Genomic DNA, 16,562 nt, shown 5'->3' with positions numbered 1-16,562 from the left:
TGTGGACACCCAGAACCTTAGAGTTGGGAAGGACTTTGGTGACGTGGTTCTGTGATTTTCCAGCTCTGTCCCTGAGATCCTCAGGCTTATGGAGCTGTCTGTAGGGGACATAGCGGTAGGATTGAACAGGAGGCTGAGTAGGTGACTGCTGCCATCTCAGTCCCAGAATTTTTCTAACTCTTTTAAAGAACAAGGTGCTCCATTTCATTTGTTTGGAAACAGGGTTCCGTTGTTAGAAAAAAAGATTGCATCTGGTCTACTATTTTCTTCATTTGGCAGAGGAGAAAATGGAAGTCAAGATAGAGCTACAGACATGGAGGATTGCTGCAGGGCAGCTGGGACACTCAGAGGCCGGGAGACAGCATTTTCCAACTCATGACCTTTCTTATTGTAATCTCTCTTCCTAAAACATCCATTTCCACATTGTCCTCTCAAAAGCTTGTTACAAATGTCTTTCTCTCTGACCCCACCAGCCGAGACAACCTTCTCAGAGAGGGCTGGGCTTATTCTCAGCTCATGTTCTGAGCACTTGGTGATAGTGTGGCATCAGGGGAGCAATAATACCTCAATGTCAACTACTGTTCCTTGCAGTTGACAAGTGTGTTACTGATTACAGCCTCAGTAAGGTACGCGTTTCTGTGCTTGCTTTTTGAAAGACAGAATGGAAGGTTGGATAAGATAAACAACTTGTCTAAAAGGTCATACTGATAAAGTTTGAATTATGTTTAAAACTTTGGAAAGCACATTCAGTAGTCTCTGGAATACATTTTCTCTCTCAACGTCATATAGTTTACATTACCTCGTAGGGAGATCACTGGTCTTTGTGCTCCTGCGAGGGATTTCTGTGAAGTACTGTTAATATTCCCTACTGTTTTCTGAGCAGGTCCAAGGAGGTTGCTGCTGTGAGGATTTGAAAGCTCTAGAATATGCAGTTGGCCAATATTCCTTCAACTGATTTTATGAATATGCTGGAAACCCATCTTTGAACACACCTCCGGCAGGTAGCAAGGCTAGACTATGTGCCTAGTTTTATGCTACATTGCTGGGTGAAGTTCAGAGCTTGCAACCTCACTGGTCCTCCAGGTGGCTAACTGTTTTGCCTTCTTGCTTATGCAACCCAATTAGGATCAACTTTTTTTTTAACATTGGGTTTTCGGATCCAATTGAATCCTTTGGTGGTATTATCATCCTGTGGATATCACCTAAGATGATGCTTATGTTAAAAGCCAATGATAAATGAGAGACAGAGAGACTCTCTCTCTTTCTGTACAATTCATTGTGATGATTTACCTGCCTTCAGTGGGGGTTGGGTGAGCCCAGACTTGCCTGTGAACCATAAATTAATAAGTCTGACAAGACTTCCAATTTCTGGGAGAAGCCAGCTCCCTTCAGTTAGAGCTGACTGCAGGGGCATCATATTTTCCTTTCTTCATCTAGGTAAGCAAACAACAGACCTGGGGATTAAAAGTCTCAGGAGGGTAAGTGGCAGACCCTGAATGACAACATTTCCCTTGTTCCTCCGTGTGCTCTTCAGGGAATGGGAGCTGTCACCTCCATGCCTCTTCCTTCAGCACTAAAATGGAGAGAGACTCAAGACCCACTTTAACACGCTTCAGATAAGGAAGCATACCCAGAGAGGTGTGTGTCTCACCTGAGGTCACCCAGCTTCTCAGCTGGCTAGTAGTGGTGTGAGATGGTCAGAGTGGTGGTGAATATAGTCAAGAGGAGGAGATTGGGACCCTCCAGCTATGATGGGCTTGATCAGGTTGGTCTCACCTATTAGCTTGGTTTGCTCAAGAATTCCGCTTCCTTCTAGACCCAGTTTGAGTCTCACCACTTCTAGGAAGCCTGGCTGAACTCCTCCTAGGCAGCTCTTCCATAAGCCGGCATGGCTTTCCTTTCCTTCTTACACCGTGGCTGTCTTGAGCACCAGGCTGGCTTCAGATTAACCACCTGCCTTCCAAAATATTCTCTGGGATAAATGTTCAGTCCTACAGGATATCTGTCCTTGAAATAAAGAAAGACTGCTTCAAAAATGGATACTTGAAAATTGCTAAGAGAGCAGATCTTAAATGTTCTCACCACAACAAATGATAAGAATGTTAAGTATGGGAGGTAACATGAATGTTAATCAGCTGACTTTGCAGTTCTACAATGTATGTGTGTATCAAAGCGTAATGTTGTACACCATAAATGTATACAGTTTTTATTTGTCAGTTAAAAATAAATAAAAAGAAAGACTGCTCTAATGGCAGAAAATGGGTAACAACAGCAGAGTGGAGAAAAGTCATTATTGAGGAGAAGCTTCTTAGTGCCCCTTAAACTTCAGTGTGTTGTCACCGAGGAAAGGGGGTACATGACACTGACTGACATGGGCATGGAACTCATGACTCAGGCTCCCATATTTAGGAGGTTTGCATATTTATTTGTTTGCTTTTTTGTTGTGAAATAGAACAGACATGCAAAGAAGTACATAAAATGGATACAGCTAACAAAAAATTATAAGACAAATGCCTAGGCAATTACTGTTAGACCAAGATCAATCAAATATTTCTCCTCTCCAGATTCCTATGAGGCCCTATGAGGGCCTCATCCTTCCCTCACCCTTCCCAACGTCCCCTTTATGCCTTGGTTGTGGCTGTAATAATTTACTTGTTTAATTGAAAGGTTTATCACCTGTGTATTTATTCCTAACAATATAATTTTGTTTAGCCTATTTTTGGAAAAAAAAAAATTTCTAGCTGCTTTCTTTAATAAGATAAGTGTTTCTTTTTTGCATAGAAGAAGCCTGGTGATAGGCAGCCCAGGGCCCATATGATGGATTAAAAATATCATCAGGGGCTTAGGCTTTTTAATTTTTCTGCTCTGTTGCCTTCTAGGCATTACTTTGATCCATAATGGCTGCCAGGACTCCAGCCATCACATCCCATGCTCCAGGCCAGAAGAATGAAAAACTGAAGGAAAACGTTTTGGGTTTTGTGCTATTACAACAATGCTTTATGAACATTCTGTACCCATATTCTGGTGTGTATAGGCAAGAGTTTATCCAGTGTGTACAGGTCACCGGAATAGTCGGGCCATTGGTTATATATATCTTTTATTTCTAAAGGATAACGCCAAAGTGTTTTAAGAAGTTGCTAAACCAATTTTTACCACCCATTTTTCATATCCTTGTCAACACGGTGGCATCATTCTTTTAAATTTTTGCTAATCTAGTGAGCATCTTGTGGTTTTAAATGTGTATTTTCCTCATTGCTAATGAGAAGAAGCATCTCTTCATGGGTCTAGTAGCTATTTGGATACTCTCTATCTTGGTTAACTGGTTTCATATTCTGAATCTCTTTTAAATGTTCAGCTTCATGATGACCATGGAAAATATTTCTTAGCCTAACACAGCAGTCTCTGAATCAGTCAACTGCAGGGTGTGTGGTAGGTCATTTCAATAAAATTATTGTTTCCATATAGAGGGGCAAGGAGGATCAACTTTTCATAAAAATAAAAAGGGGTAAAGGGGTTCATATACTCACAAAATAATGCATTCAATTAAAATACATTATTTTATTATCCTTGACTATGTGGGTTACAGATAAATGCACCCCACCTCCCTAGTTAAATATTCAAATTTGTTTTATTTTTGGTGCAAAGGACTGACTTATTCATCTTTCTCAGTTCACATCCTTCACCGACTTTCGCTATCACCGGTCCTTGATCAATTTCAATTTTTTGTCAGTGGCCACAGAATTATGGCCAGACCCAGGGTTGACAGCAGAAAGTGAGGGAATGGGAAGAGAAGAGAACAATCTATATTGAGCCCCTGATCAGTGCTAGGAGATTTCTTATTCAGCACCTTGTTTAAGTTTTATACTATCCTCCTGCATTAGGAATTGTTATGCTTGTTTTAGACCTGAGAAATCAAATCATTTACTCAAAGTCTCACAATAAATTAGTGGTAGAATCAGGATTCTGATTAAAGCCAGACCCCATGCACTGTCTACTGTAGTGTATTCTGAGTACTCTGAATCATGAGGACTCCTAATTACAAAATGAGAATTTTATATTTAACCATGTTTTCCTTATTTGCCTTAAAGGATTGTCATGATAGGAACATGCATGTACCATAAAAATTCTTTCAAACACGATTATTGAGAGCTCATCTGGTCTAGATTTTGGACTAAGCAATGAAGAAAAATTTCTGCTCTCAAGGGTTTTGCAGTCTGGTACAAGAGTTACAGTTGCTTTCCACTCTCACCGAGTCTTTGTTAAAGAGAAGATAACACAGAGTTCAATTGTCTCTCTCTATCTGCCTGTGTTTTCTGATGTTGCTATTCCTGGAAAAAGGATGCTTGGCAGGAGAGAACTGTTCATGAGAAGGATGAGAGGGTGAGAAGAAGAAGCAATGCACCATGTCCGTCAAAACTGGAGTTGACCTTTGAGGAGACATTCCCAAAAGTAAATGGCTCAGTTCCTCTTGAAGATAGCAGAGTAACATTAAAACAGGAGCCACAAAACAGTGAGTTATTAAGAGGTAAGGTAGTTTGAAAATTCCATTGTTCTTGCCTGAGCAAGAAGGAAGACACTCTGAGAGCGATTAAAGTCTCTACAATGGTGAGGAGGGAAGCTTGTTTCTCAAACGCTTTCTTCACTTGGCCATTTGGAAACTCACTTTTGTCCTTGCTTATTGAGATGATCAGTCCCTCACATAATAAAAGAAAAGAAGGCCAATTAGCATAATTCACAGGGACCCCTGATATAATTTCTGACACAGAGAAAAAGGCAGGATTGATAGGAGCCAAAAGAAGAGTGAACGGATGGCAAGCCCAGGCATGGGTACAAGGAGTATTAGGGAGGGATGAAATAAACTCAAGATTCCTCGGGCATCTGAGATTCTATACGTTGTGATGTCATGGAGTAGCAAGAAACTGCTGGGTGCTAAGGAATGAACTGGAAGGAGGAGAGGGGGATAAGAGGAAAGTACTGTGGAACTGCTGGAAACAAGTTTCACTGCATTTGTAGTTTCTCTTGTGTGCCTGGCGGCACCTTCTACCGTCTATCTTCTCTCTGCTTATGGATCTAGGTTGCATATAATGCTGGTGTCTGTTGATAAGGAAAAAAAGTTGACTAAAACAAGAGTTCCTCTCACTCAGATTTACATGCTCTGGGACACCTGGAATCTCCCAGTGACCTTTCCAAAGGCAGCCTTCACATCCTTATTTCTCAAGCTGTAGATCAGAGGCTTCAGCATGGGGATGACGACTGTGTGGAAGACAGACACGACTTTGTCCTCCTCCAGGGATTTGCCTGAGCCGCTCCACAGATACATGAAGACGAGGGTCCCAAAGAAAAGGGCCACAGCAGTGAGGTGGGCGGCACATGTGGAGAAAGCCTTGGCTTTGTCACCTAAAGTCTTCACCCTCAAAATGGCCTTAGTGACAAGCAGGTAGGAAATCAGGAGGACCAGAGCATTGGCCCAAATCACAAAATTGCCGAAGGAGACAATGACAATCTCGATGTGTCTTGTGTCACTGCAGGTGAGCTTCAGCAGGGATGGGAGGTCACCGAAGAAAAAGTTGATTTGATTGTTGTCACAGAAGGAGAAGGTGAAGGTGCACACAGTACGCAGGATGGCCCCTGACACCCCACAGACATAGGCTCCCATCACCAAACGCCAGCGGATTCTGAGATTCATGGCCACAGCATAGAGCAGTGGGTTGCGAATGGCGGCAAAACGGTCATAGGCCATCACTGCCAGCAGGAAATACTCTGTGCCTGCACAGATGGTGAAGAAGAAGAACCGGACTGCACAGCAACCGTAGGAGATGACCGTTCTGCCTGTGGCCAGCGTGGCTAGGACCTGAGGGGTGATGACTGAAGTGTAACAGGTGTCCGGTAGAGAAAGGTGGCTCAGGAAGAAATACATTGGGGTGTGGAGCTGGACAGCTACTCGGATCAGAGCAATCATCCCCACATTCCCCAGAAGGGTGACTAGATAGAAACTGAGAAACACCAGGAAGAGAGAAACCTCCAAACTGGGGTGGTCCATAAAGCCCATAAGAATAAATTCAGTTACTGTGGTGAGATTATTCTTGGCCATAGATTCAATGTGGACTGTTCGTCTGAGGATGAGAATGAACTGAAAAAAAAAATCCTGAAATTGTAGGACAGAATATAAGTAGAAGCTTTGGTGTGTAATTCTGGGCTTATTTATAGTTTGTTTTTCAGAAATGCTGAACCTGGCTGATTCTCCTTGGGCATCTCCTGGAATTTTATGGAACTGAGCCTTGAGCTTGTGTTTCTGATTCAAATTAATTCTGGTTTACATTTGGAAATTTCTGTGAAGATAAGAGACACACAATTCTCAGGTTTGGAAGAGACTAGTCAGCGTCTGTTCCAATCCCGTCTGGGGCTGGAGTCTCTTTTCCTGCACACACACCACATGGTCATCCAGGTGCTGTATGAGACTCCATCTGTGGACAGATTTGCCTGTTAATTCTCTTTTTGGACCTGGGATCTCACTCTTTCTGTACCTTTCACACACTGGCCTAAGCTTTTCCCCTTCAGGACACTCATAGCAATTTAATCGCTTCTCCTCATGAAAGTCATCCAGAAGTTGGAAGATATGGATCTGCTCTTCATGCTCTCTATTCCCTTATAGTACACATTGATATATTTTTCGTATTATTATATAATTATTCAGGAAGGCAGTCAAAAATTACCTAGTCAGATAATATTAACAGATCACTAAAAGTTTTTCTCTTTCACTTTAATCTTTACCACCCCAGCTCAGAGGCCATCATCTTCAATGTATTGTGTTTTAATTTTTTTTAGCTATTTATATCTCCATGACTATAAATAATATGTTCAAACTTGTGGTCTTGCAACTTTTTGGTTTTGTGATCTTGGGTATTTACTTAACCCCTTTCTGCCCCAATTACCTATAACATGGAAAAAAATATGCTGACATCATAAGGCTATTTTAAGTATTAAATAAGTTAATACACTTGGAAGACTGAGGCAGAAGGATCGCCTGAGCCCAGCAGGTCGAGGTTGAGGTGTCCGTAAGTGTGCCACGGCACTCCAGACTGGGCAAGAGAGTAAGACTCCTCTGACTCAAAACAAAAACAAAAACAAAAACGTTAATACCTATACGGGGCATAGAACAATACCTAGGACGCAGATAGAGCTAAATAATGTTAGTTATTACTTTTGCTGCTATTATTATCATTAATTTTAGATAATAGCTATTGACTTTCTGTTCTGAAAGACAATCCATTTCCCTCCCATAAATTTTGTTATATTGCTGTCTTTAAATAATACATTTGCATCTTTATTTCAATACTATATATGTATATATAATTTTTGTTTTAATAATTAACTGAGTAAATTTGACTCTCACTAAGTAAGATGAAAAAGTGATTCCTCTGTTCTTTTCCTCCCTTCTCTTTTCTACTCTTTTAAAAAAAATTAGTCTTTTATCCCGTTCATATGACAATGCTTACCATCTTAGTTAAGTCTTCTATGCTTTATCTATGGGTCAATACTGCCATTACTAAGCAATGCTTCTCTTTTATGATTATGTGCATCCCATGCACTGAAAGACTCAACCCGATGACTGGATACGTAGAGGTCACTAAACTTCTGTTGCTCTGGGAGAGGTTTTCAAACATTGAGTCAAATGAATGCTCTTTAATTGCATTCTACCAATTGTTGAAAATAACTATGTTTCGTTTGCTTTATATTCGAGTCACAGCAATTTTTGCATTTCCCAAGATTTCTTATTGCCCTATGGCACAGATCTGAGTCACATCATAATACTACATGCTTGCCATTAACCATTTTCCAGGTCCATCTAGAATATTCATCAAAATGCCTAAAGTTCAAGACCTTGGGGAGTTTTTGCATGGAAGCCCAGATTCCCATGCCTTTCTTCAAAGGCATCTCTACTCTCCTAGGACTTTTCATATACAATATTGTAGGGGTACCTGGTAAGAATCCTACTGAACAAGTGATGTTAGTCTTATTTGTGGACAAGAAACTGAGACCAGACATGTGAAACCACCTTTTGGCTTCACCTGTAGAGGAGCCGGGGTTCACCCAGGTCTCCTGATTCCATTATCCTACAGTGCTCCCCTTGAGACATTTCCCTGGCCTCCTCACTACCACACCCCCAATTTCCTCACACTGGAATTTGCAAATTCAGAGTCCTTGAATTTATAAGCATATTTGATAAATCCATAAATATAAAAACTAGATTTAAGATAATCTACTCTTTTTAATATAGCACAACTAGAATTTTCTTTGCTGTAGCAACATGGGAATTGCCATTTTTTATAAAATTTACAGTGATAAAAGTTCATCATAATACCTCTTTATACTTTGTTTCATATGTTTTTGTATTTGTATATTTCTGTGATTGCCCCCACATCCCAGTGAGGTGGACATGATTGATACTGCCATTATTTTGGTGTGAGAAAACTGACACCCAGAGAGGTTAATGACTTGTCAAAAAGTCAAAGAATTAGTTGTTTGCAGACCTGGGAATAGCAGGTAGGTCCCCTGGCTTCCCTGTTGTACTTTCGTCTCATCTAAGGTCTAATTCCACTGGAACCTACCAGCACAAGACTCTGAACTTGTGACCAGGCCCAAAACGAGCCTCGGCATCGGTAGAATCATTGTGATTGCTTTATTCACGACCATGGGTAAAAAGACAAGCAGCATACATTTTCATGGAAGGGCTTGTGGTACCTGTTCTTTGGTCTGGAGCCTACTTCAGCTCTGATCAGGAGTCAGTAGCAGGAGGAAGACATTGATATATCACATAAAACATGGCCTCCTAGGGCTGTTTCATCCATCTCACCTAGCAGCAGAAGCTGAGGATGAGTTAGCTTCTTCAGAAGGCCTTCTTGGTATAATTCAAGCTTCACAGTTGCCATTTCTATGACAGTCACTAACTAGCTCAGTAATCTTCAATTTTGGGGGGGGTTGGAGTCTCACTCTGTCACTCAGGTTGGAATGCAGTGGTACACTCACGGCCACTGCAGCCTCGACCTGCAGGGCTCAGGTGATCCTTCCACCTCAGCCTTCCAAGTAGGTGGAACTCCAGGCGCACAACACCATGCTCGATTAATATTTTGATTTATTGTAGAGATGAGATCTCGCCAAGTTGTTCAGGCTGGTTTCAAACTCCTGGACTGGCAATCCTCTCACCTTGGCCTCCCAAAGTGCTGGGATTACAGGCTTGAGCCACTGCACCCGGCAATCTTTAAACTTTTACTTTCCCTTCTTGGACTTCACTTTCTGTTGTGAAAAAATGGCAGAACTAGATTATATGATCATTACAGTTCTTTTGTGACTCGCAATTCATGGTTTGTACATACACATATATAGGCTAAATGAGGCTCTCGGAAGGGTTTTAAAGAAACCTTTACTATTAGAAATAGTAACATAATGTTATGGGACCTTTGGTTGAAAATTGAATGAATTATTCTTGCCAGTTCCTGACAAACCAACATTACTTATCAGGGCAAGGCTTTTCATTTTATTTTGTTTTTTCCCTGTTTCTCCCTGATCCCTACTCTTTCCCATTTCCTGCAGGTGTCCACTACGGTGCATTCAAAATATATATCCTTCTATGTCTATTCTTTTCATATTTATTTTGGTAAATAAATATATAGCTTAAAAAATAGAGTGATTTTGCTGTGTTTTAAGATTTGTATACATTATATTGTAATGTAAATCCTATTTTACTTATTTTTTTCTCACATACACTGTATTTTTGTGATTTGTTGTATGTAATGCAGGTAAGTCTAGTTTCTTATTTCTGATTTTGTTGTAGTCTTCTTTGGTATGATTATAGCATATTTTACTTATCCGTTCCACTAAAGACTTTGAGTACTTTGCATATATTTTCTTATTTAATCCTGAAAACAGACTTTTAAGCAGATATTATTATCTTATTTTTGCCAATGAGAAATTTAAACCTCTGGGAGATTAATTTGTCTAAAATTACTCAGTGAAAGTAAAAGCAGAAAATTGGTTGATGGAAAATTCTATGACCACATGCAGAAGATTGAAACAGGACCCCATCTATCCCCAAACACAAAAATTAACTCTAAATGGATCAGAGACCTAAATGTAAAACCTCAAACCATAAGAACCTTAGAAAATGAAGGACATACCCTCATGGAAATTGGAACTGGCATCCAGTTCCTGAACAAAACCCAAAACCCACAGGCCATAAGAGATAAGATAGACAAGTGGGATCTCATTAACTGACAAGCTTCTGCAAAGCCAAAGAAACCATCAAGAGAGCAGGAAGACAGCCCACAGACTGGGAAAAGTATTTGCCAACTCCAGGTCCGACAAAGGCTTAACATCTTGGATCTACAAGGAACTCAAACGTGCTGAAAAGAAGAAAACAAACAACCCCGTTATAAAATGGACAAAAGATATGAACAGACACTTCTCAAAGGAAGACATTCGAGCAGCCAACAGACACATGAAGAAATGTTCAACCTCACTAATCATCAAGGAGATGCAAATCAAAACCACGCTGATATACCACCTAACTCCAGTCAGAATGGCAATTATTAATAACTCAAAAAATAACAGTTGCTGGAGAGGGTGTGGCGAAAAGGGCCTGTTGATGGGAGTGCAAACTAGTACAACCTCTGTGGAAAACAGTATGGCGATTCCTAAAAAAAAAAGCTCTAAATATCAACCTCCCATATGACCCCGCAATCCCTCTACTGGGAATATACCCTGAAGAACTCAAATCACTCTATAAAAAAGATACCCGCACACGTATGTTTATCGCAGCATTGTTCACAATAGCAAGATCCCGGAAGCAACCATGCTGTCCATCAAAAGAGGACTGGATTACAAAAATGTGGTACATATACATGATGGAATACTATGCAGCAATAAAAAAGAACAAAATCATGAATTTTGCAGCAACCTGGATGGAACTAGAGTCTATAATACTGAGTGACCTCTCACAGAAACAAAGATCTGAGTATCACATGTTCTCTCTCACTCATATAGTGGACCTTGAACATCCAATGTAATACTATAAGAAAATGACTGACAGTGGTGGGAAACTATGGGGTTGAGGGGAAGGGAGATGGGATTAATGGTAGTAAATATCTGTCTGGGGATGGGAGATACCTCTTATCAACAAGGGTGCCTGAACGAAGCATATTTGTATACCCAACCCTTAACTGTACCCCACCATATCATAATAAAAAATACTGATTAAAAAATTTTTTTCTTTGCAAAAAAAAAAAAGAAAATTCTACCCTCTATGTTATAAATTTGTTTTGTTGTTTCCTTGCTTTTTGCTGTATCTTTATGATTTATGGGATTAAATACATTTTCCTGCAAATATCAGATCCTTTCTATTTTCAAGTCATGAGAGAACTTAGTCAATTTCAACACCTTTCTCAGCATCTAATTCAGAAGTTGTCTTAGTTCATTTTCTATCTCATGACCAGTTCCTGGAGATTCTTCCAATTAAGGACCCAATTGTTTAAGGCCCCTGACCAGAGATTATGTGGCAGATTTTTGGGGTGCAAATTTAGCCACTTGAGTTTGTGCCACACACATGTCAGGCCTGTCTCATACATTAGCTCTAAGCCTTTCTGAAGGCCTACAAATTGGGTATAGCCATGACTATTTACGAATGAAAAAAGTGAAGACCAGAGTTCAGGAAGTTGCCCAATTTTCTATACACCTAGAAGGAAACAGAATCAACATTTGAACCTAGGACTTTCTAACTCCAAATTCTATATTTCCACCAAAACATGCTCCTCTCTTAGAAGAAGAAAATTATCTTCTCTGCAGACTCAAGTCCCAAGCTTTCAAAATAGAAACATTTCTTGAAGACCATTGGGCAAATACTCAACTTTCATGGAAGAAGTGGATTGAGATCGATTTTGGAGTTTTTGGGCGGTTCATGTTTTTTCTTTTTCTTCCTTGTATATGAGTTGAGACAGACTTAGTTGAACCGTATACTTCTTTTGGTATCTTCTTGGGAAAATTCCTTAGTCAATTAGAACCTCAATTTTCTCAATAATAAAATAGGAACATAATAATGATTTTTTAAAACTTAGAATGGATTTTTAGCTAATAAGGTAGAGTTTGCTTATTTTTCAGAAAGACTTTTTCAGGATATTTCCCAGAAGGAAACATTTTAGGACCATGCAGATGTCTCCCAGTTTTGTATCATCTTATTTAAGTAGGAGATTGTGGTACCTTCAACTTGGATTGAGCTAGAGTAGAGGAAATTGGCAGACTCCTTTAATCTAAAACAGCTTACAAAAAGGAAAACAATGGTTTTTGGCCAGTGAACATTTTAAGAAAGCCTCGGGACCCTTATGGGTTGACACCATTACCTGTAACATATTCTGATTATAGTATGTGACATAGAAGAATATGAGATCTCTGTAGGACGTAGAGAAAAAGAGATGAATTTTTCAAGAGAAATCCTTTAGAGAAGATATGGTCCCTAAAACCTGTACTTTACCTTGGAACCTTCTCCCAAACTTCTTTTTCCCTTGTTTCCAAATATTGAGTCCCTTGGGGAGAGTGAAGGCATTCAATAAGCTGGCTCTTTTCACCTTACTGAAATTAGTATCTCAAATATTATTAACAGTTACTGAGCTCTGGTCAGGTAGAGTCAGGTAGATGCTAAGCACTTTAAAGGTTTTATTTCCTTTCAACCTGACAATAACATTATGAGAGATAAATATTTATTTTTATTTTATGGATGAGGAAACTGAAGCCTAAGTAATTTGCCTGTGGTTTCATAGCTCGAAAGAAGAGATGTTTAGATTCTAACCCTGCTCCTCTGGCTCCAAGAATTGGAGTGCTGAGCAAATAGGCTGTGTTGCTTTTCCTAATACTGGTAGCCATTTATTGAACATCTTCTCTGTGCCAATCATGATACTATACATTCTGCACACATTATCTCATATAATCCTTACAACGACCCTATGACATAGGTATTGCTTAGTCCTGGAGGAGACTAGGACTCTGAATAGTTGAATCTCTTGCCCAAGGTCACATGACTAGTTAATGAAAAATCCCAGAGTCTAAATCACTTAAGCCTCAGTTTCCTCGTCTGCAAAATAAAGATAAATATTCCTTTGGTTTTATTACAAAGTCAGAACTCTAGTACATTTAGTTAATTTCACTCCAGCATAATTATAGGAAGCACGGGAAAATCTCTTGTCTAAGTTTTGCAGTCTATCATCAACCCTCTTCCATATCAAAGTATTTGAAATTTCTGAAATCTACTTAGTGACACATAAGCCTAAAGAGATTAAAGCTCTTGGTTTCCAAAAAATTGATTCAGTCTTACTTGTGTATTTCATATAAGAGATGAAACCTCTGTCATGGGTCATGGTCCCATCAGATGACAAGTTCCAATGACAAAGGTCAGTTTCTCTGCCAAGTTTCACCTTCCTTAGTTTGTGTAGACCTTACCAGGGTGATAATTATGTTTTAATTACCTGGTAGAATAATTCAGTTGGATTTGTCTTGGGCTTGGAGTCAAACCAATTTACAGTTGTTTAAGTATTTTGTAGAAAGCAGCTAAGATTGCTCAAACAGATGAAAGGGGTTGACCGATTTTTAGGTTTTCTTCTTACAAAGCAAGCCAACTGGATATTTAAAGTGTCTTTGTGGATGATTTTGTAGGAAGGATGCAGTGATCTCGATGGTTTCCCCTGAGTCATGAATCTGCACCTGGGACAGCCCCCAGGGCTCCAGGGAAAGACCCGCCCTGTCAGTAGAGGCTCATTATCTCAGCTTCTCCGTGCATCTGAGAGAAGAAAGACAAATCTTGTGGGAGTCTATGGCAACTCTTAAGCTTTGCTAGTCTCAAAGCTCAACTGCAAATTCTGTCAGGAATAAATGTTGTTCCTCTTTGCCACTGGTCCTCCTTTCCTATAGTCAGTCAGTGATAGTGACAGGACTGGAACTCAGATCTGAGGACTCCTGGTGAAGTTCTCTTTACATTGCCCTTATTTTTAGTCCTGATGTCAAGTCCCATCTCAGGGACTGAAACCTGGCTGCATTGCCGTCTCTGGATTTCATAAGGAAGGGTGATTTTTGCTTTAGGAGAGAATGAGTCTGGGGTGTGTAAACATACTACATTTCCGTCTATGCCTTGAGTAGCTTGTAGCTCACGTTCTTTGAAGAGCCATTTTGAGAGTTACTATGGTCAGCTTCCTCTGACTATTCCAGCTCTCGTCTCTTCCCTGTCTCTGAAACCCTATAATCTCTTTGCTAGAATCACATAATCTGGCCCTGAACTCCACTTGTCTTACATTGTTCATGCTTATTCCTTAGTGGTTAATCTCATCTCCTCAGCTGGACTGTGGGTTTCAGGAGAACCCATCTTGCTTCCCACTGATAACTTGTGTTCCTTCTTCAGTAGGCTCATCCTCTGGCCACAAGCTTTCATCTGCTCATTTTTCTAGGATCAGAACTCTTCCAGCAGGAGAAGTCCCAAAGAGGCCACGTGCCCCCATTTGTTTCTAAGCAACATGGCTGGGATAAAACCCTTTGACAATTAACGAGCACTCAGCCTGGCCAGAGTGGCTTTTGTAATTGCAGATGCCAAATGATGCAAGAATACATTACAAAGAAGGGAAGCAGCCACAGATCAGGACTCCTGGCAGTCAACACAGGAAATTCTATCTTCCAATGCAGTTTTTGGGACAATATTTATTATCATTTCCTGTAATTAAATATCTATTGAAATAACTGTGTGGAAAGAGTATGTGTACTGTATTCAGATGTTTCTTGGAGTGGTATAGAGGGTAAGGTGGCAATTGGGACGGGTGGAAGAAAAAGAGGGAATATGCCCGTAATGAGAATGTTCCATTTAATATCATTAGGGAACCTGTAGGAGGGACTGGATAGTAGATTGAACCTCTCTCCCTTTTTGACACATTGGGGCATCTGGAGTGCTTTGATGTATTTATTATACAATCATTACTGTTGTTGTTATTATTATGAATATTAAGCATCATGCCAGAACTTCTGTTTAGACTTTTGAGAAAAGATGCATCTTAGGTTAGGTTCTTTGATAAAAGAATGGAGACAGGGATATTTGGGCAAGTGTTTCACTGAGAAAGTGCTCAAGAAGAAACCTGTAAGGGAGTGAATGAAGTAGGGAAATAGCTAAGCAAAGATGTAGTTTCAGATGGAGCCTTGCTTTAGCCTGATTCTTAGGGGAACCTTGGAGGATGAATTATGCTGTGCCTTGGGCTCAATTCTGCCTCCAGATGAAGGATTTGTTTTTTTGCAGCCCATGTCAATCACCCATTGACTGGGGCTGCCCCCAAGTTGTGTGACTTCCTAGGCATTATTGGAAAAGTGGATCCCTTAGCTAAGGGCAGTTCTCCAGAGAAGGATAACTGAGCTGTTAGCCAATACTCACTCACAAGAATATGCAAGAATATATTACAAAGAAGGGAGGCAGTCACAGATCAGGACTCCTGGCAGTTAACACAGGATATTCTATATTCCAATGCAGTTTTTGGACAATATTTATTATCATTTCCTATAATTAAATCTCTATTGAAATGACTGTGGGTTATTTCACACAGCTGTAGGTGGGTGTATTGATCTGGTAACTGGAATGCTTAAGGATACTCTTTTTCTTTTCCTGATAGACTTTTGAGTATTTATATCTGGGACTTCTGATGTGAGTGAAAATAGTCTAGAGGGAGGTTAAGAGATGAAAAAAGAAAGATAGCAGCCTGATGGTGTCATTTGAATTCCTGGGGGTAAATCCTGCCTGGAGCTTCCCAAATCAAGTGTTTTTAGTTATACTAGTGTAACTAAATTTTAAAATTAAAAAAAATTTTAATTTAAAAAAATGTAAGTCAATTTTATTGAACTTTCTAACCATTTCAACTGAAAAAAAAGTTTTGATACCAACTCTAAGGTATTTATTGTTTTATGTGACTACTTAGACACCAAATATCTAGAAGGACATATACCAAACTGTCTAAATGAGTATCACCAAGTCATATAAAGGGTCATTTTCATAATATTTGTAGGAGGACTTGTTAGAAAAATGAGATATTATCAGAAGGAAAATGTTTCAATATTTGTAGTACAATGGTAAGGGTAAATGGGTGAAAACTGCCAAGAAAAACTAGAAAAATAAGAATAGTGGGGAGAGGGCAATTAACTTGCCTGATATAAAAGCTTCCAATAAAACTTTAATAATTGAAACAGTGTTTTCTATACATAAGAATTGATAGATACATTAACAGAACAAATTGCAAAGCTCAAAAACATATCCAAGTATCCATGAGAAGCTAGCATATAATCACGGTGGTATTTCACATCAGTGGGGAAAGAAGCAGTGACTCACTGATGGTGAGACTATTTGAGAAATTTGAACTATATCTCTCATCAAAACAAATTTCAGATCTATCAAATGTTATAAGGAAAATATAAGTGAATCTTTGTCACTTTGTCATTGCTCATTTTAAACCTAAAAACAGATTATAAAAGACATGAATATATGTCAATATAAAATGTTA

General features: G+C 39.5%; 1 protein-coding gene across 1 annotated transcript; it reads right to left on the bottom strand.

The window, feature by feature from the left end:
• Positions 1–5,146: 5,146 nt before the first annotated feature.
• Positions 5,147–6,091, bottom strand: LOC103257783 (olfactory receptor 9I1-like). The gene has a single exon (XM_008055484.1). It carries the CDS (start codon positions 6,089–6,091, stop codon positions 5,147–5,149), a length of 945 nt encoding a protein of 314 aa, XP_008053675.1.
• Between the last annotated feature and the right edge of the window lie 10,471 nt (positions 6,092–16,562).

This window comes from Carlito syrichta, unplaced genomic scaffold (assembly GCF_000164805.1).
Source record: "Carlito syrichta isolate Samal-C Ts95f unplaced genomic scaffold, Tarsius_syrichta-2.0.1 Scaffold301866, whole genome shotgun sequence".
Taxonomy (NCBI): Eukaryota; Metazoa; Chordata; class Mammalia; order Primates; family Tarsiidae; genus Carlito; species Carlito syrichta.
The sequence above is the reverse complement of the archived record's forward strand: the minus strand, read 5'-3'. Positions and strand labels throughout refer to the sequence as shown.

Excerpts from the sequence above, each read along its gene's own strand:
- LOC103257783 (XM_008055484.1), bottom strand. The coding sequence starts at position 6,091 with ATGGCCAAGAATAATCTCACCACAGTAACTGAATTTATTCTTATGGGC.